Raw genomic sequence first — 16,466 nt, forward strand, 5'->3', positions numbered from 1 at the left:
TTTTGAATTTATAGAAGTGAAGTGAACAGATGGTTTATAATGTACTTATATTTTTTTACCTGCAACCTTGAGTCAGTGTTTGCTTGAGTCACAGTAATTGTGGGCCCTTTGTGTAATCTTTGCTACTGCTCATATACTCTTGAGAAGTCTGGCTGCTCCACTACTGCTACCACTTCAACAGTGTAGTACAGGCTTGTACCAAAGGTGAACTTGAATTGACACTTGTAGTCTTAATTGTGTGTAGTGGTCCCTAAGGGCACTGCACAGGATTCTGCCTAACATTCAGCATACTAAATTTTCGGGTGACAACTGGGACATCGTTCAGGAGGCCCTTGACTCAGTCCCAGTATGAGTAAATGGACTAGGCTCTGCCATTGGGCTCGTGATAAGGGTCTTATCCCTGTCCACTGGATGACGTACACGCCTTTTCAGCACACCAGACTGTGGAGTTGAGGTGGATATGTGCCGCACCTACTTTGCGGACATTGGGACTTGCAAGAATTCCCCTGATCATGTGTTTTCTGCGGCCAAGCCTGTGGTTAAGGCCCACTTTAAGGGGGTCGTCTGGGATTTTTCCACCATTGCATAGGCTGCATTCGGGCCGGGACCTCAATGTGGTTCTTGCACCTTTGCAGCGCAAGCCTTTCGAGCCGATGGCCTCTTTGGACATCTGCTTGGTGACACTAAAGACAGTACACCTACATCCCATCCCCTTTCCTCCTTACTGCATGGGCGTCCCTCGCTAGGGACAGGAGATGGAACCTTTTTCACCAGAAAAAACCTTCCTCTTTAAATTTAGAGGCGCGCTGGGGCATGGCACTGGGAGCATGCGCTCCCCTGACTCCGCCCACCAGCGCCAGTCCCCTTTTCCACGTCGACAAGAACGGCTGATTTCACCAGCACTCCTGGGTTTGGCTTCGGCCTTGTAATACCACGCCCTATTTCCTAGATACTTTCTTTTGTCTTCTATCTGTTTTATCAATCAGGTACTCGGTCCTATGGTGCCACGCTTCTCCCCGGTGCATGTTGACATCAGCTGGCTTCAGCAGGTGTCCAGCCTCCGAAGGGCTCTTCCCTACGCCTGACCCCCATGCTGTTTGCCTCTGCTGCCTTGGACCCGTCCACGGCTGGGAGGGTTGTACCTCGTGCGACACACTCGTGCCGCATGCTCTCAAGAACAGGTTAGCTTGGTGGAGGTAGATCTGCGATAAGTCGCTTCCAGAAACAAGTCTAGGCCCAAGATGGGGCCGCTTTTTTCCATCGCCCCACGTAAGGGCAACTCATTCACAAGGAAACCTCAGAGTGGGAGGAACCTCTTAGGTTCTCACACCAGCACTGGTACCAAGGCTATTTCGGCTACCGGCCATCAGGCTGAGGGGTCATTAGATCCTTACGGCGACAGTGCTGAGGGACCACAAAGTTGTTTTACCAGGTGTACACCCGAGGGGCTATGCCCAAGTAACGGTCAGATGGCCGAGGGGGCGCCTTCACGCAGCACTACCAGCGGTACTGCTGAGGGCAACACCCCTAACGGACCCCGTCCTGAGGTGCAGGGTAGGTCTCATGCTCCACCGCCAAGAGTCCTGGAGGAGGGCAGGCCCAGCGTGCCAAGCACCACGTCTTTGACATGTTGCATGCAGCTTGACAAGATGGCTGCCGTGTCAGGCAAGATGGCCGCTCGTCCGATACTGCTCCTTGGTGTGGAGCAGGTGGAAGAACGATTTACAAGTTGGAGCTGGTGGCCTACAGCTTATCCATCAGCATCGCGGTGCAGATTTACCCCGCAACCAACAAGACAGAGTACGCACCGGCCCCAGCAGCCGCCTGCTACCCTGTCATCACCTGCCACCCCACTGACCTGTGAGGACAGATTTTTTTGAAGTCCCTCACTCTTACGAGATCTCCTCAGATGGGTGCCATTGTTCGGGATGTGATCAGGGACATGCTCCCTACGGCTCCTCCGCCTGCACCTGTAGTCAATCATCCTATGGCTCCAGCGCAGCAGGCCCTAGTGCATCCCTTGCCGGCTCCTTCAATTCTGGCTCCCCTGCCTCCCACAGTTCAGGCGGTTCCACACCAGCCACCAGTTCTGGTTTCCACACCGCAGCCCTCGGCGCCCAGCACTCCTCCACCCGCTTTGGACCAGCCAGACACCCTGGTGGACACTGACGAGGAGGAAGACCCCGACACGCTGTCGTCAGCCAAGGCCTTCCATGAACGGCTCACGGGTTTGGCAGAGTATTTTTGGGCTTCCTCAACCCGAAGTTGAACAACCGGAGGCAGGGTTTCTGGCCGAGGCACTCACTATATGCCCCACGGATAAAATGGGGATCTTGATGCAGAAGGACGTTGGCGCCTTGGCCAAAAAGGGATGGGTTAAGCCCCATTCGGCCCAGCCTGTCAATCGGCACCTCAACGACAAGTATAGGCAATTGGAGGGGGAATCCACTCTTGCTGTGGGCGCACCCTCCCTCACACTCTCCGGTGATCGCTGCGGTGTCACTTCAGTCGTCCTCGGCCACCTCGTCCTCGGCGCTTCTAGGCAAGGAGATGATCTTGGAGGCATACGGAAAGAAAGTTTATTCCAAGGCCTCAGTGCACTTTCGTTAATCCAATGCAAACGCCTTGCTGGCAGCCGTTAACCAGAGGCTTTGGCAGGAAATAGCTGACTTCCTTCCAGAACATCCGGTGCATATCCGGGCACGTTTCAAGGCCGGGCTGGCAGAGGCTATACTGGTGGCGCAGGACATCGTGGCGTCCACTGTGGCCCACATTGACGCCTCAGGCCATCTGCATCGCCACGGACCGAAGGACTGCCTGGCTTCGGGCTACCAAGTTCATCCCGGACGTCCAGGAACGCATATTGGACCTTCCTTTCGAGGGTGGCGACCTCTTTAACTCCACCATCGATGACGTGCTAGATAAAAAGTAAAAGTCTTTCATCCTTACCAAGGCCACGCCCAAGGCGTACACCCAGTCGCATCAGCACTCCGATAAGGGGCGGCCGTTCAGCGGGTTCCAGGGGGTTTCCAAGGCAAGGGGGGGGGGGCTTCTTTCAGTCCCCTCCACAGCACCGAACTCTGGGTGGGGGGGGGGGGCGAGAAGGCATGATGCGCCTCTTCGGGTCCACATGTTTCCGATGGGGGGCTGGCTTGCCCTTCACTCACAGTTCTGGCTTCAGAGGTTCGCGGAAACCTGGATCCTATCCGTAGTTTCCACGGGGTACTGTCTACCGATCCCTCCCTCCCCTCCACTCCCACAGATTGGGACAGCAACTCTGCTGGCGGAAGTTTGTGTGCTCATCGAGAGCCAGGCAGTGGAAGAAGTCCCAACCTCCCAGCGAGGCTTTGGCTTCTACTCCTGGATTTTCGCCATACAAAAGAACCACCACGCTGCCCTGAGAGTTGTGTTGGACCTCTCCACCCTCAACCTCTCCCTCTTCAATATTTCAAGATGCTTACGCCAGCACTCATAGTGGAGACACTGTGCAGAGGAGACTAGATGTGCTCTCTGGATCTGAAGGACGCTTACCTACACGTACCGATATGGCAGCCTCATCGCTCCCTTCTACAGTTCAGGATCATGGGCTGACATTTCCAGTACAAGCCTCAACCCTTCGGCCTCAACTTAGCCCCCAGGGTGTTTACCAGACTGATGAATGCAGTGGCGCCCCTCCTCAGGGTCCAGGCCCACCACGGCTACCCGTACCTGGACGACTGGCTTGTCAAGGCAAGTTCTCCGGAGGCAGTTCACAACACTTCCTCCGCCCCTTATGATCACACTCCATGAGCATGGATTTCATGTCAACCTCAAGTAATCTCAGCTGCAGCCTACGCAGAGCCTGACCTGTCTGGGCCTCATATGGGACACGAGCTCAGGGAGAGTTTTGCCATCGGAGGACAAGATTATGGCCATCGAGAGGGCTGCAAGTCATTTCCTCAGCGGAGAGGTGACCTCTGCCTTGTGGTACCTGCATTTACTGGGAATCGGGGAATTTGTTACTTCACAAACACAGGGCACTATAGTTTTAGTAAAAAAGAAACTAATCAGTCCCAATGCAAGATGGAGGAGTCGCGATCATGTGACAATTACGATCACGTGATCGCGACTCGAAACAAACATTTAATACATTCACGGTTAGAACGCAAAGTAGGTTATCGGGCCGGCAGATCCCGTTTCCGAGAGGAAAGCAGTTTAAAAGCAGCAGAGGATCGTACAAGCTCAAACAAGGTAAGCCCTACAGAGTGCATTTTACATAAGTCTTAACAGACGGAATACTGATGCTTAATTTTGCTCACTGTGCAGTAAAGTTTTGTAAAACTAAAATTAGAATACATTACCATAGTGTCTTAGCCTCATATGCTCTCTTCCTACAGAGCCAACACAAATAGAAAAATACAAAGGAAGCGGGGAAATTTCGTAAAAACGCCAGTTAAAGCCCATTCTCATTTTTTGGCCACAGATTTCTCAAAGTGAGGTGCTAATTTTTTTATACCATTTTCCCTGAAATGTTTGTTTAGTGATTGCAGACAATAATTTGTAAAACAATGTAGCAAAAAATTGTTAAAACATCCTTTTGTCCAGAGTTTATTGGACAATTTGTTAACCGATAAAATGTTTGTTATTTTGAGCCACCACAAAGCTCTGTATTCCCTCCTGAAGATCTGTCTGAAGATTAAAGACAGTGAAACACGTGTCGAGGGCACAAACTATAAAGGGTATATGAGAAAAAATGAAAAATCAATTAAAGATTTTGAAAAACATTATTTGAATTACTTTTTTTATTTTCAACTAGTAACCCTTGCTGAGAGCGCAATAGATGGGTTTTTCGGCCTTTCTCTAAAGAAAAGACCATTTACTTTTTACTTTACAGTCTGATCAGCCTCAGACAAGAGAAAACCAACTTGCAGCCCCGCTAACCATCAAATAACTCCTATTACTTTGAATTCAAGGAAAAAAGGCTAGCCATTGAGTTGAATTTAGGCTGAAAGAACGGACCATTTGGTCCAGATCGTATCCATGGAGTCTGAGCCCTGCAGGAGCAGCGATCTCATATCAACTGGCTGGAGCTGAAGGCTATCTGGCTAGCTCACACGCCTTTCCTTCTGCTCATTGGGGGCAAGGTCATCCTCAACCAGACTGACAGCTCCACCAGCACATATTATGTCAACAAGCAGGGTGGCACCTGGTCCCCTCCGCTGTGCAGCTTAGCAGTCAGCATGTGCGAATGGGCCATGGATATCAACATTTACCTGACTGCAATCCATCTCCCAGGGGAGTCCAACCTGGAAGTGGACAGGCTCAGCAGACTGGGAGCAGACAATTACAAATGGAAATTGAACAATCAGGTCCTGCTCTGGCTCTTCAGCAGATGGTGGGCTTCCTCAGGTGTACCTCTTGACCTCCTGGTCCAACAGGAGGTGCCAGTACTTCATGTCCTGGCAGGGGCAAGGCCCTGGCTCCCTGGGCGACACATTGCAGATACAGTGGCATGGCATGACCGCGTATGCATTCCCTCCCACTCCCCTGATCCACAGGGTGATCTGCAAGATAAGAGAATCGTGTCGCTTCTGCATCATTCTGATAGCTCCGTGGTGTCTGGCAAGACAGTGGTTCTCGGAGCTCATCAGCCTCTCGGACAGGCCACCGTTCCACCTGCTGCTGGGCCCAGCTCACCACCTCTCGCAGCAGGGTCATTCACCCCGCTCCACAGAAATTGGCCCTCTCTGTGAGGTTCCTGAACAGGTCACACTGAAGCATCTGAGCTTGTCTCGGGCTAACCTGGACATCATTCAGGGTGCTAGGAGCAGGGCCACTAGGAGCCAGTACAAGAGTAAATGGACCAGGTTCTGTCACTGGGTGGACTCTAGAGGAGATTGACCCCCTTACTTGCACATTGAACGATGTGCTCTCATTCTCTGCTCACCTAGCTCACTCAGGGGTGCAAATAGACACCTGGCACACCTACTTGGCAGCCATAGGGGCCTACAGGAATTCTGAGGAGGAGGTCTTCTCCTTCTCCAACCCGGTGGTTAAGCAGCTACTGGCGGGTCTCCCAGGCTCTACCCGCCCATCAAGAAGCCACCCCCTGTGTGGGATCTTAATGTAGTGTTGGGCACTTTGGTGCACAAACATTTTGAGCCAATGGTGTCCGCGGACATCAGTTTGGTCACAATTAAAACAGCTTTGTTGGTTAGTCTCACCTCTGCTTACAGAGTCAGCGAGATTCAGGCTCTGGTGGAATCAGAACCCTATACAACTTTTCACAAAGATAAAGTTGTCCTGAGAGCGCATCCCGCGTTCCTACCTAAGGTAGTCTGCTTTCCATCTAAACGAGAAACTAGTTTACCTACGTTTTTGCAGATCCTAAGGACGATGCTCAGAGGGTCTTACACTGTCTGGATGTCAGACGCGCTCTGAAATCAATCTGCACAGGACCAAGACCTTCCGCAAGTTGGATGTTGCGTTTGTCACCTTCGAGTGGTCAAGGCCCAGTTATCAGGCAACCAAGGCGTCTATAGCAAGGTTGATGGTTTTGGCCATCAAGGAGGCCTATGAGGGGCAGCAGAAACCACTTCCGGCTAACATGCACGCCCACGCTGTCAGAGCCAAGGCCACGGCCATCGCATTCCAGCGGCAGGTCCTGTGGCAGGTCATCAGCAGGGTTGCCACCTGGGTCCACCCCCTTGGCTTTCTGTAAGCACTACTGTTTGGACACCGGCTCTGAATCAGACGCAGCTTTTGGACTGTCGGTTCTAAGGAACTTGTTCGCTTAAGGAGGGTCACCTCTCCAACCTGGGGGCTACATTTAGTTGTAATCGCCCATGCAGTATGGAGGAAAGGGGACGGGATGTAGGAGTAATTAAGTTACGAATGGATTGTGTCCTCCAACGTATTCCACATCTTTGACATGTAATGTCCACAGCTGTGTACTTTGAAAACGTTATCGGCCGAGGGCGTCCTACATCGATGGCATCGGGTTGATGTCTCTCGAAGGCCTCCGTTGAGGGCGACGTCACTGGATGTTATAAATAGGACGCACGGCGCCCGTAGCCTCAGTTCCACTTTTTCCGCAAATGTGTTTGCTTCAGAGACTCTGTGCGCCTCGTGTATTCCCCTCGTGAAGGTCTTCTTCGACCCCTCTGACTCCGCGGTCTGGCTTTAAGACTTGCCAGGACTGCAAGTCTAAGATGTCGATTATGGACCTGCATTGTATTTGTTTCTGGTGCTTGGGCAAGAGTCATGACACAGACCACTGTTCCCAGTGCCAGTCGCTGACTGCTAAGGCCTTGCGGGAGCGTAAGCTGAAGCTTCAGTTAGGTAGGGGTTCTAAACCGAGTAAGTCTCGTAAACTTTCTAAGGGAATGTCCATCAACAATTCGAGGGATGAATCTCTGCGTCGGAAGGAGTCCCGGGGATCTCGGACCCGGAGTGGTTCCCGCCATTTTTCCTACTCGTCTCGGCATTCCAGGAAGCGCCGTTACCGGTCGCCTTCCCGTTCTCCTCGGAGGATGGCACCGCAAGGAAAGTGGCTTGTCCTACGAATTCCTCGACTCTGGAGGAGTGGGCAGCCTTCAGTTAGCAGATGCTGGCGATTTTCCAATCCTTGGGCAAAGTTCCGTCCGCGCCTTTGCAAGAAGCCGGCAAGGAACGGTCTTGATCCGTGGCTCGTGCGCTTTCGTGCTCTGGTCCTCGGCGCAATTCTCATCGGGAACCTACAATGTCCCGTTAGGACAAGGTTCAAGGTGATTGCCAGAGACGTGCTTCCAGATCTCGGTCCTCGTTCCCGGGAAGACCGCAGAAGTCTGGTAAGGGCTTGAGGTAATGTCGAAGCTTTGCCTTCACACCAGCCCTTGGCGCTGTTGTCGAAGCCGTTGGCGCCCTTGACGCCTTCAGGGCCTTTTGGCCGGAATTTGCAGATGGAGGTCCCTGGTATGGTGGATGCTCCAAGGAAGGCTACTTACAGGTCTGTGAGGTCTGTTAAGGACTCCAGACCCTTTTCTGTCCCGATACAGGAGTTTCCCCCCCCTCTGGATGACATCTGAGGATGAGTAGAGGTCAGATTTAAAATTTGACCCTGTTGAGCCTGATGTGCCTCCTGTCTTTTCTGGGGACAGTCAGTTGGAAGAGTTAAGACAATCTCTTCATGGTGCCAGTGGCTTGGACACTTCTCCTGAGGTGGAGTTTGGCAGACCTGAACCTGGGGCTCATGCTGAGTCGTCCTGCAGGAGACTGATGGCCAGGGTCTCTGAGTATCTTGGTTGGTCTAGTCCTCCAGAAGCTTTTGTTCAGGATGACTTAACAGATATTTTGGATCAAGGTCCGTCCTCTGATCCGGTGTTAGCTTTTCATTTGAAGTTGTAGAAAAGGGTGGCGGCTGCTTGGCAGACACCGGAATCTCTTCCGGCAGTTAACAAATTGTTAACTAAAAAATTACTGCTCTTCTGGTAGCGACCCCAGCTACCTTTCATCCCACCCCACTCACGAGAGTTTGGTGGTTCAGGCGGCTACAGCCACCTTGAGGCAGGCAGCGTACCCTACAATCCCTCCTGATGGGGACGACAAACACTTCGACAGTTGGGCACGGAAGGTGTTTTCTGCGGGGTGTATGGCGCTGAAGTCGGCCAACTCCACTTGTGCCTTAGCAAGATTTTCACACACTGTAGAATTGTGTTTCTCTAGCGGCTGAGCATATTCCCGAAGGGGAATAAAGGGATGGGTTCCTTGCTCTCGTGCAGGATGGCAAGGATGCCATGTGGGAATCCCTTCAGTCGGGTTTGGACACGGCCGACCGTGTTAGCCGGTCCATGACTGCGAGCACCGTTCTACGCAGATTTGCATGGTTGCGGAAGTCGTGGTTTTGCTCCGGATGTGTAAGCCTGTCTTTTGAAAATGCCCTTTGATGGTGCGCATTTGTTTGGTAGCAAGGCTGACAAGAGCCTTAAGAGGTTGCAGATCTCAAAAGCTGCTGCGAAGTCTTTGAGCGTAGCTGTGCGTCAACCTCTGCCGTTTCGTCCTTCCCTTCCTAAAACGGCCTCACGACAATCCACCGGGGAATCTCTCTTTGAAGCTTCCAGATCCGCTCCTTGTGCAGGAAATCTTGACCCTGCTGGAGAAAGGCGCTATAGAACTTGTGCCTGTAGCGGAGCGGAACAAGAGATGGCATTACCCATATTTTTTGATTCCAAAGAAAGACTGGGGATTGAGACCCATCTTGGACTTGCGTTGGTTGAACAAGCTTCTCAGGAAGGACACGTTCAAGATGGTCACTCTTTCTCGGGTCCTCCAGGCCCTTCAACCTCAGGATTGGTTGGTGTCGCTGGACCTACAGGATGCTTACTTTCATGTGCCGATTCATCCAAAGCAGAGTACCGAGGTTTGTGGCTGGCGACTCGCTCTTTAAGTTTCGGGTCGTGCCGTTCGGATTCACCTCCGCCCCGAGGGTCTTCCCCAAGCTAATGGTGGTGGTGGCAGCGTATCTCGGGTATGGGGGGATTCACGTCTACCCCTACCTGGACGACTGGCTGATCCGTGCGTGTTCTCCCGAGCAAGCGATGGATCATCTTTGTCTCGCCTGCCGCTCCCTCCACAAGCTGGGCTTCTCCCTCAATTTCAAGAAGTTGCATCTGACAACTTCCCAACCGCTCCAGCACATCGGGCTGTGTTGGACACGTCCTTGGAAGTGCTCGCCTCCCAAGGTAAGGGCTCATCACATTGTGTAGATGGTGGACAAGTTTCAACATGCCCGGAGTCTCCTGGCTTTTGAATTCTTAAGGTTGCTCGGCCGCATGGCATCCTGAATTTTTCTGGTGCCAGAGGCTAGATTGAGGATGGGATCCCTGCAATGGGTCCTCAAGATGCAGTAGTCACAATTCTCAGGCAAGATGTCAGATCCCGTTCAGATTCCACTCTCGGTCTCACAGGATCTGCTGTGGTGGGCCATTGAGGGGAACCTGATGAAGGGGGAGCCGTTTTGGCAACCGTGGCCGGAGGTGACAGTAGTAACGGACGCTTCCCTCACAGGATGGGGGAGCTCATGCCAAAGATTGACCGCCAGTGGTCGTTGGTCTCCAAACTATACATCAACCTGTTAGAGCTGAGGGCCATCAGGCTGGCCCTGATGGCTTTTCTGCCGTCTGTGTGGGGTAGTGTGTCCTGATCATGACGGACAATACAGTGGCCATGCATTACATCAACAAAAAGGGGGAGTGGGGCTAGGGTCACTCCCGTTGTGCAGAGAGGTGATGCAGCTCTGGTTCTGGGCAATCCAGCAGGGAATATCATTCTCTGCAGTTCATCTGGCTGGAGAGGAGAATGCAGCGGCGGATGCTCTGAGCAGGCAGAGCAGCCTCTCACGAGTGGGAGTTGGCTCAGGAGATCTTCGCCCTTTGGATAACCCCACAAGTGGATCTCTTTGCGACCAATGCCAACCGGAAGTGCGAGAGATTCGGCTCAAGGGAATTTTTCTCCGAGAGGAGTGTTAGGAGACGTCTTCGTCGTGGATTGGTCATTCCCACTTCTGTATGCGTTTCTTCCGGTCCCCATCATTCCTCAAGTGTTAAGGAGGTTTGGATCCCACATGATCCTCATTGCTCCAGATTGGGCCAGGAGAGCGTGGTACCTGGACCTTCGAGAAATGTCCATCTGCCCTCCACATAGTCTTCCCTACCGAGAGGATCTCTCGCTCTCTTTCTCTCTCTCTCTTTCTCTCCCTCCCCCTCTCTCTCCTCCCCCCCGCCCCATTATCCAGAGGTCAGGACTCTCAACCTTCATGCATGGTATCTGAAAGGTTGGGGTGTAAGCGCTCGTCTGAAGAATGTTCTTATTTTAAGATTCCTTTGTTTTCCCCAATTGCTTAAAGGACTCACATGTTTTCCTGCCGTCCCCATTCCTGGTGCCGGTTTGGGATCTGAATTTGGTCTTGAAATTCTTGATGGGTGCTCCATTTGAACCTTTGCACTCTTGTCCTTTGAGACGGTTGTCTTTAAAGACGGCGTAATTGGTTGCGGTTACTTCCGCTTGCAGGGTGAGTTAATTGCAGGCACTTTCATCTAAGCCACCCTTTACTGTGTTCCACAAGGATAGGGTTGTACTGAGTATGTCCTTCCATTCTACCAAAGGTAGCATCTGAATTTCATTTAGGCCAGAAAGTGGTTCTTCTGTCTTTCTATCCTCCACAGGTTCTCCCTAGGAGAACTCTGAGCTTTTATATTTCTAGGATGTCCAGGGTCAGAATGGAAGATCAACTCTTTGTGGGGTATGCTGGGCACATATTGGGCCAGGCTGTTGCCAAACAGCTTGTCCAGGTGGATTATCTCACCATTACGGAATGTTACCGATTGGCGGGCAAGGACTCTCCTGAAGGGTTGCATGCTCATTCCACTAGGGACATGGCTACTTCCACAGCCCTGCAGCGGGGAGTCCCTATTAGGAAGATTTGTGACGCAGCCACATGGGCTTCTAGACACACCTTTGTCAAACATTACTCCCTGGATACGCTCCATGGTCAAGATATTGCCTTTGGTAAGGCAGTTCTTTATTCTGCCATCTGATTGGGTATTCTGAATTATTTTCCCTCCTCCATTTTCTGGTACTGCTTTGGGAGTCTGTCAAAGATGTGGAATACTTTGGAGGACACAATCCATTCGAAGAACAAGTTACTTACCAACTGGTAACATTCTTTTGACTGGATGTTCCTCCAACGTATTCCACATCGCCCTCCCAGCCTGCCCCTCTGGAGAATTTCCTATGCTATTGCAGCTTACATTCCCTTAAGGCTAGGTGCAGTCAAGCAGGCATTGGATATGTTCATGTCACACGTTATGGAGGAAAGAACACGAACTGAGGCTACGGGGACCGTGCGTCCTATTTATAACATCCGGTGACGTCGCCCTCGACGGAGGCTTTTGAGGGACATCGACCCAACGCCATCAACGCAGGACGCCCTCTGCCGAAAAATGTTCCAAAGTACACAGCTGTGGACACTACATGTCAATGATGTGGAATACTTTGGAGGAACATCCAGTCGAAAGAACGTTACCAGTTGGTAAGTAACTTGTTCTACTCACCGTAGTGACTACTGTACTCCTAGTCCCCGTTCCTCCATATTTCCGACCATCCGCCCCAATAAAACTTGTGTCATTAGGCAATGATAATATTGTCGATGCGTCAATGGGGACTGAGGAGTGGCACCAGTGAGCAGAGTCGGGAGCACATGCTCCCATGGCTTTGCGCCTCTCAATTTAAAGGGGGAAGGTTTTTTCTGGTGAATGTTCGGTTTCCTGTCCCTAGCAGGGGACGCCCATGCAGTATGCAGGAATGGGAACTAGAGACTAGAGTACTTTAGTCACTACGGTGAGTAACTATTAATTTGTACTGGTGACTCTCACCTCTGCGCACAGGGTTAGTGAGCTGCAGGCGTTGTCCTTGGGCGAGCTTTGACCACGTTTCACAAGGTCATCTTGCGCACTCGCCCAAACCCCCTGCCCAAGGTGGTCTCTCCATTTCATCTGAATCAAGAGATCTGCCTGCCGGTGTTCTTTCCAAACCCGCAGTCGGATGCACTGCGGGCCCTGCATTCCTTGGACCTCAAGCGGGTCCTCGTTTTCTCGCTCTCGGATGAAATCCTTCAGGAGGTCTGAGGCATTGTTCGTGACTTTTGGGGGCTCCTCCCCCGGATCTCTGGCTTCTAAGGCTTCCATCGCCCATTGGATGGTTCAGGCCATCTCGGAGGTGTACACGGCCATGTTCCTGAGTGAATTCATGCCCATGCGGTCCGAGCCCAAGTTACGGCCGTTGCGTTCCAGAGACCTTCTCAGGATGTCCTCAGCAAGGCGGCTACTTGGGCTACTCAGTCGGCCTTCTGTAAGCACTACTCCCTGGACACCAGCTCCATCCGCAATGCAGAGTTTGGTTAAGCAGTTCTGAAGAATCTTTTTGCTTTGTCTGATCTGAGGCAGGTTATCACAGCTCCACCCTATGTTCCTGTTCGGTGGAATCGCCGAAAAGGGTGGAGGAAAGGTGACGGGACATATGAGTAATTAAAGTTAATCACTATAGTACTCGTAATCCATAGTCCCCATCACTCCATACGCCCCACACTACTTCCCACACTAGTATGCCAATGGCAAATGTGTGTTAAGAGTAGCCACGTACCTAAGCGTCTGATGTGTTCAAAGGGGACCAAGCTGAGGTCGAGGCCTTGGTGGGGCGTTGACACACCCAAGGCTGCGCCCCCACGCGCTACACTACATATAAAGAGGCGTTTCAGTTTTTCACTGCCAAAGGTTCCGGTACCGTCCCCATGTTGGGGGACGCCCACAAGGATGGCGGAAAGGGACTACGGACTGTGATTACCCTGGGCACTACAGTGAGTAACTTGAATTTTTCAAACAAGTGCTGTCTACACAAAGATGGAGTGTTGGCTGTGTCTGTGTTGCTTTATCCTTTTGTTGTACTGTAAAAAGAAAACAGCTTGGCATCTCAACTAGCAGTTTGCCAGATGACTCTAGGGCTCATAGCAGAGGGGCATTGTATCAAAACAATGTATGTAGCTTATAGAAGGGAATGGCAAAATACCTGCTAATTGTAGATTTCCGGGCGACTAGCAAATATTTGTACAATGTGGCTCATCTTCCCAACATTAGTGTAACTCCTTCATGACTTTTATAATGTATTTGCAAGACTTATGAAACTAATGATACATTTCTCCTTTAGTTCCTTTATAACAACAACACAAGACAACAGACTGAAGCCAGAGATGATTTTCATTGCCCCTGGTGTACACTGAATTGCCGAAAACTCTATAGCTTACTTAAACACCTTAAACTTTGTCACAGCAGGTTCATCTTCAATTATGTAGTAAGTATTATTTCCTTTTAATTTTGGTATATACTATTTCATAATATTGGTGTTCAATAACTTAATTAGTGATATTTTAGGCATAACAAAATATTACGTGAGTTGGTTGGTGTCTTGTATTTCTACATGTTGCATTACTTATCAGCTTGCATGTTTAGGTTTACCTGTTAGTATATTTAACTTTAACAGTTTAGCCTTCAGCGTCTTCCAAGCAGTGTAAATATTGAATCCACATTCATATACTAATCAAGTTTTTCTCTAGTTGAAGCAGAGGAAGATTTTAATCCGGTTTGCAAACTAATAGGTTGAATTGTGAGCTTTCCAAAAGATAGGACGAACTATTTGAATATATTGGATACAGAATTTTGTACAGTACCATCTGGGAAACTGGATTATCAATGGTTTTGATAACATGTGAAAGCCCTTTGTGAAGAGAAAGGTTTAGCATTTCAAGATCAATGTAATTATTTTCAGACAGCAGTTTTACTTGATTGAGAATAACAGAAAGCCAGACATGTCATGTTAAAAGGTAGTCCACTTATGAGAGAACATTTCAAAAGTCAACCGGAGTTGCTTATGGGATCTACATTAATCATAAATGCTGAAGTGTGTTAGGGAGAATTCTTATTCAATGGCTAATTTCCCTACCTAGTGAGTCCCTCTGCAGCTTTGCTGGATCTCTGGAGTTATTTTTTTCACTTGGTAAGAGTGTGAGCTTTTCCCCACTCTTAAACATGTTTTGCCATGTGTATTTCATCTGTTTTTGTGATTGTGGGCTCTGGAGTACACCACTTCAGTAGCCCCCTTCTTTTGTGTGTTACACAGCACCTTCAGTGCAGTGACACAGGGTTGTCTTTTAGACGTCCCACCGACTCCATTCCTGGGGCTGACTTCTGTCCCCCTGAAAAGGGTAAAGTTGCCATTAACCTTACTTAGTCCTTTAACCACAGATCCAGTACACCCCATCTTACAAGGAGTATTGGAAAGGGTTACTTCTTAGCCCTTTTTATCCGTAACTCCTAGAGCATTGTTTCGCTCTTTTAACATTTAGACTTGGCTGGTGGCAGTGGTATCTACCCTAACTTTTCTACCGCGGTTATACTATATAAACGTGGTATTGTTTTAGGCTATTATATTAGCCCCGAACATAAACCCGCTTGACCATATACTTTTTCTTTTGGCTCCGCTCGGGTTTATTCGCCTTTTCTTTTTGTCAAAGTCCTTCTTGTTTTACTTTGCACAGCAAAACAGGTTTGTTATGTTATTTTGCACTTATATAGCGCCTTATATACCATTGGTATGGTCTGAAGGCGCTGGTAGGTTGAACGCCCTTGGGAACCGAAGTTCAGATCAGTAGAGAGAGTAGGGAAGAGTCAAAAGGTGCGTGTGAGCACCGGGTATGTGTGCAGCTGGTGCGGTACTCGTGTAATAGCTGCTTCTTACCGGTAGGTGTGGTGGTTGAGGGATCAGGAGAATGTGTTCGTTCTGGCAGGATTTATCCGGAACGGATGTGGCTGCGTTAGGCCTGAGGAAAACGCCTGGCTGGGGGTGTGAGACCAGCATTGTTTACATAGAATGATGTGGAGTAAGCGGCGGATGTTTGTATGAGAACAGTTATACCGAATGGTGTCATAGTATCTCTGTGTTCTAGTTGAGTGGTGATGTAAAGGAGAGAGTAAGTGTGGTGGTGGGTATGATGGGTTATATGCTCTTTCAATGGGCAAACTTCTAAATGCAATTTTCACAGAGCGTCTACTGGGCACACTTCTAAATGCAACTTTCCAGAGTGTCTATTGGATACACTCTATAATTAACTTTCACAGATGCTATTGGTAGCGCTTCTAAATGCAACTTTCACAGCGTGGTTATTGGGCATACTTCTAAATGCAGCTTTCACAGAGGATATTGGGCCCATATCTAAATTCAATTTCCACAGAGAGGCTATTGGGCACACTTCTAAATGTAACTCTCAGAGAGGCTATTGGGCACACTTCTAGATGCAACTTTCACAGAGGATCTTAGGCACACTTCTAAATTCCATTTACCAGAGAGGCTATTGGGCACATTTCTAAATGCAGCTTTCACAGAGGATAATGGGCCCATATCTAAATTCAATTTCCACAGAGGCTACTGGGCGCACTATTAAAATCAATTTTCCAGCGAGGCTATTGGGAACACTTCTAAATAAAATTTACCAGAGCGGCTATTGGGCACACTTCTAAATGTAACTTTCACAGAGGATGTTGGGCACACTTCTAAAATTCCACTTACTAGAGAGGCTATTGGGCACATTTCTAAATGCAACTTTCACAGAGGATGTTGGGCACACTTCTAAATTCCATTTACCAGAGAGGCTATTGGGCACATTTCTAAATGCAACTTTCACAGAGGATGTTGGGTACACTTTTAAATTCCATTTACCAGAGAGGCTATTGGGCACATTTCTAAAATTCAAGGAGAGGCTATAGGGCACACTTTCTAAATGCACCCAAACACAGTGGGCCAGGCAGCCAATCGGCTTCCGTGGGCGGGCTGGGGAGGCGGGAGCAGCTGAGGAAGCAGGAAGGGGGGAACAGGGGATGCGGGCAACACGGACTCGGGGAAAC

At 49.9% G+C, this 16,466-nt stretch overlaps 1 protein-coding gene across 1 annotated transcript in view; it reads left to right on the plus strand.

The window, feature by feature from the left end:
• Positions 1-16,466, plus strand: part of SUZ12 (SUZ12 polycomb repressive complex 2 subunit) — a 1,189,145-nt gene that overhangs the window by 862,718 nt on the left and 309,961 nt on the right. The window contains exon 12 of the mRNA XM_069654958.1: positions 13,717-13,860. Within this exon, the coding sequence (XP_069511059.1) occupies positions 13,717-13,860 (144 nt within the window). The remainder of the gene's footprint in view (positions 1-13,716; positions 13,861-16,466) is intronic.

Source organism: Ambystoma mexicanum, chromosome 3q (assembly GCF_040938575.1).
Source record: "Ambystoma mexicanum isolate Mex_15411 chromosome 3q, UKY_AmexF1_1, whole genome shotgun sequence".
Classification (NCBI taxonomy): domain Eukaryota; kingdom Metazoa; phylum Chordata; class Amphibia; order Caudata; family Ambystomatidae; genus Ambystoma; species Ambystoma mexicanum.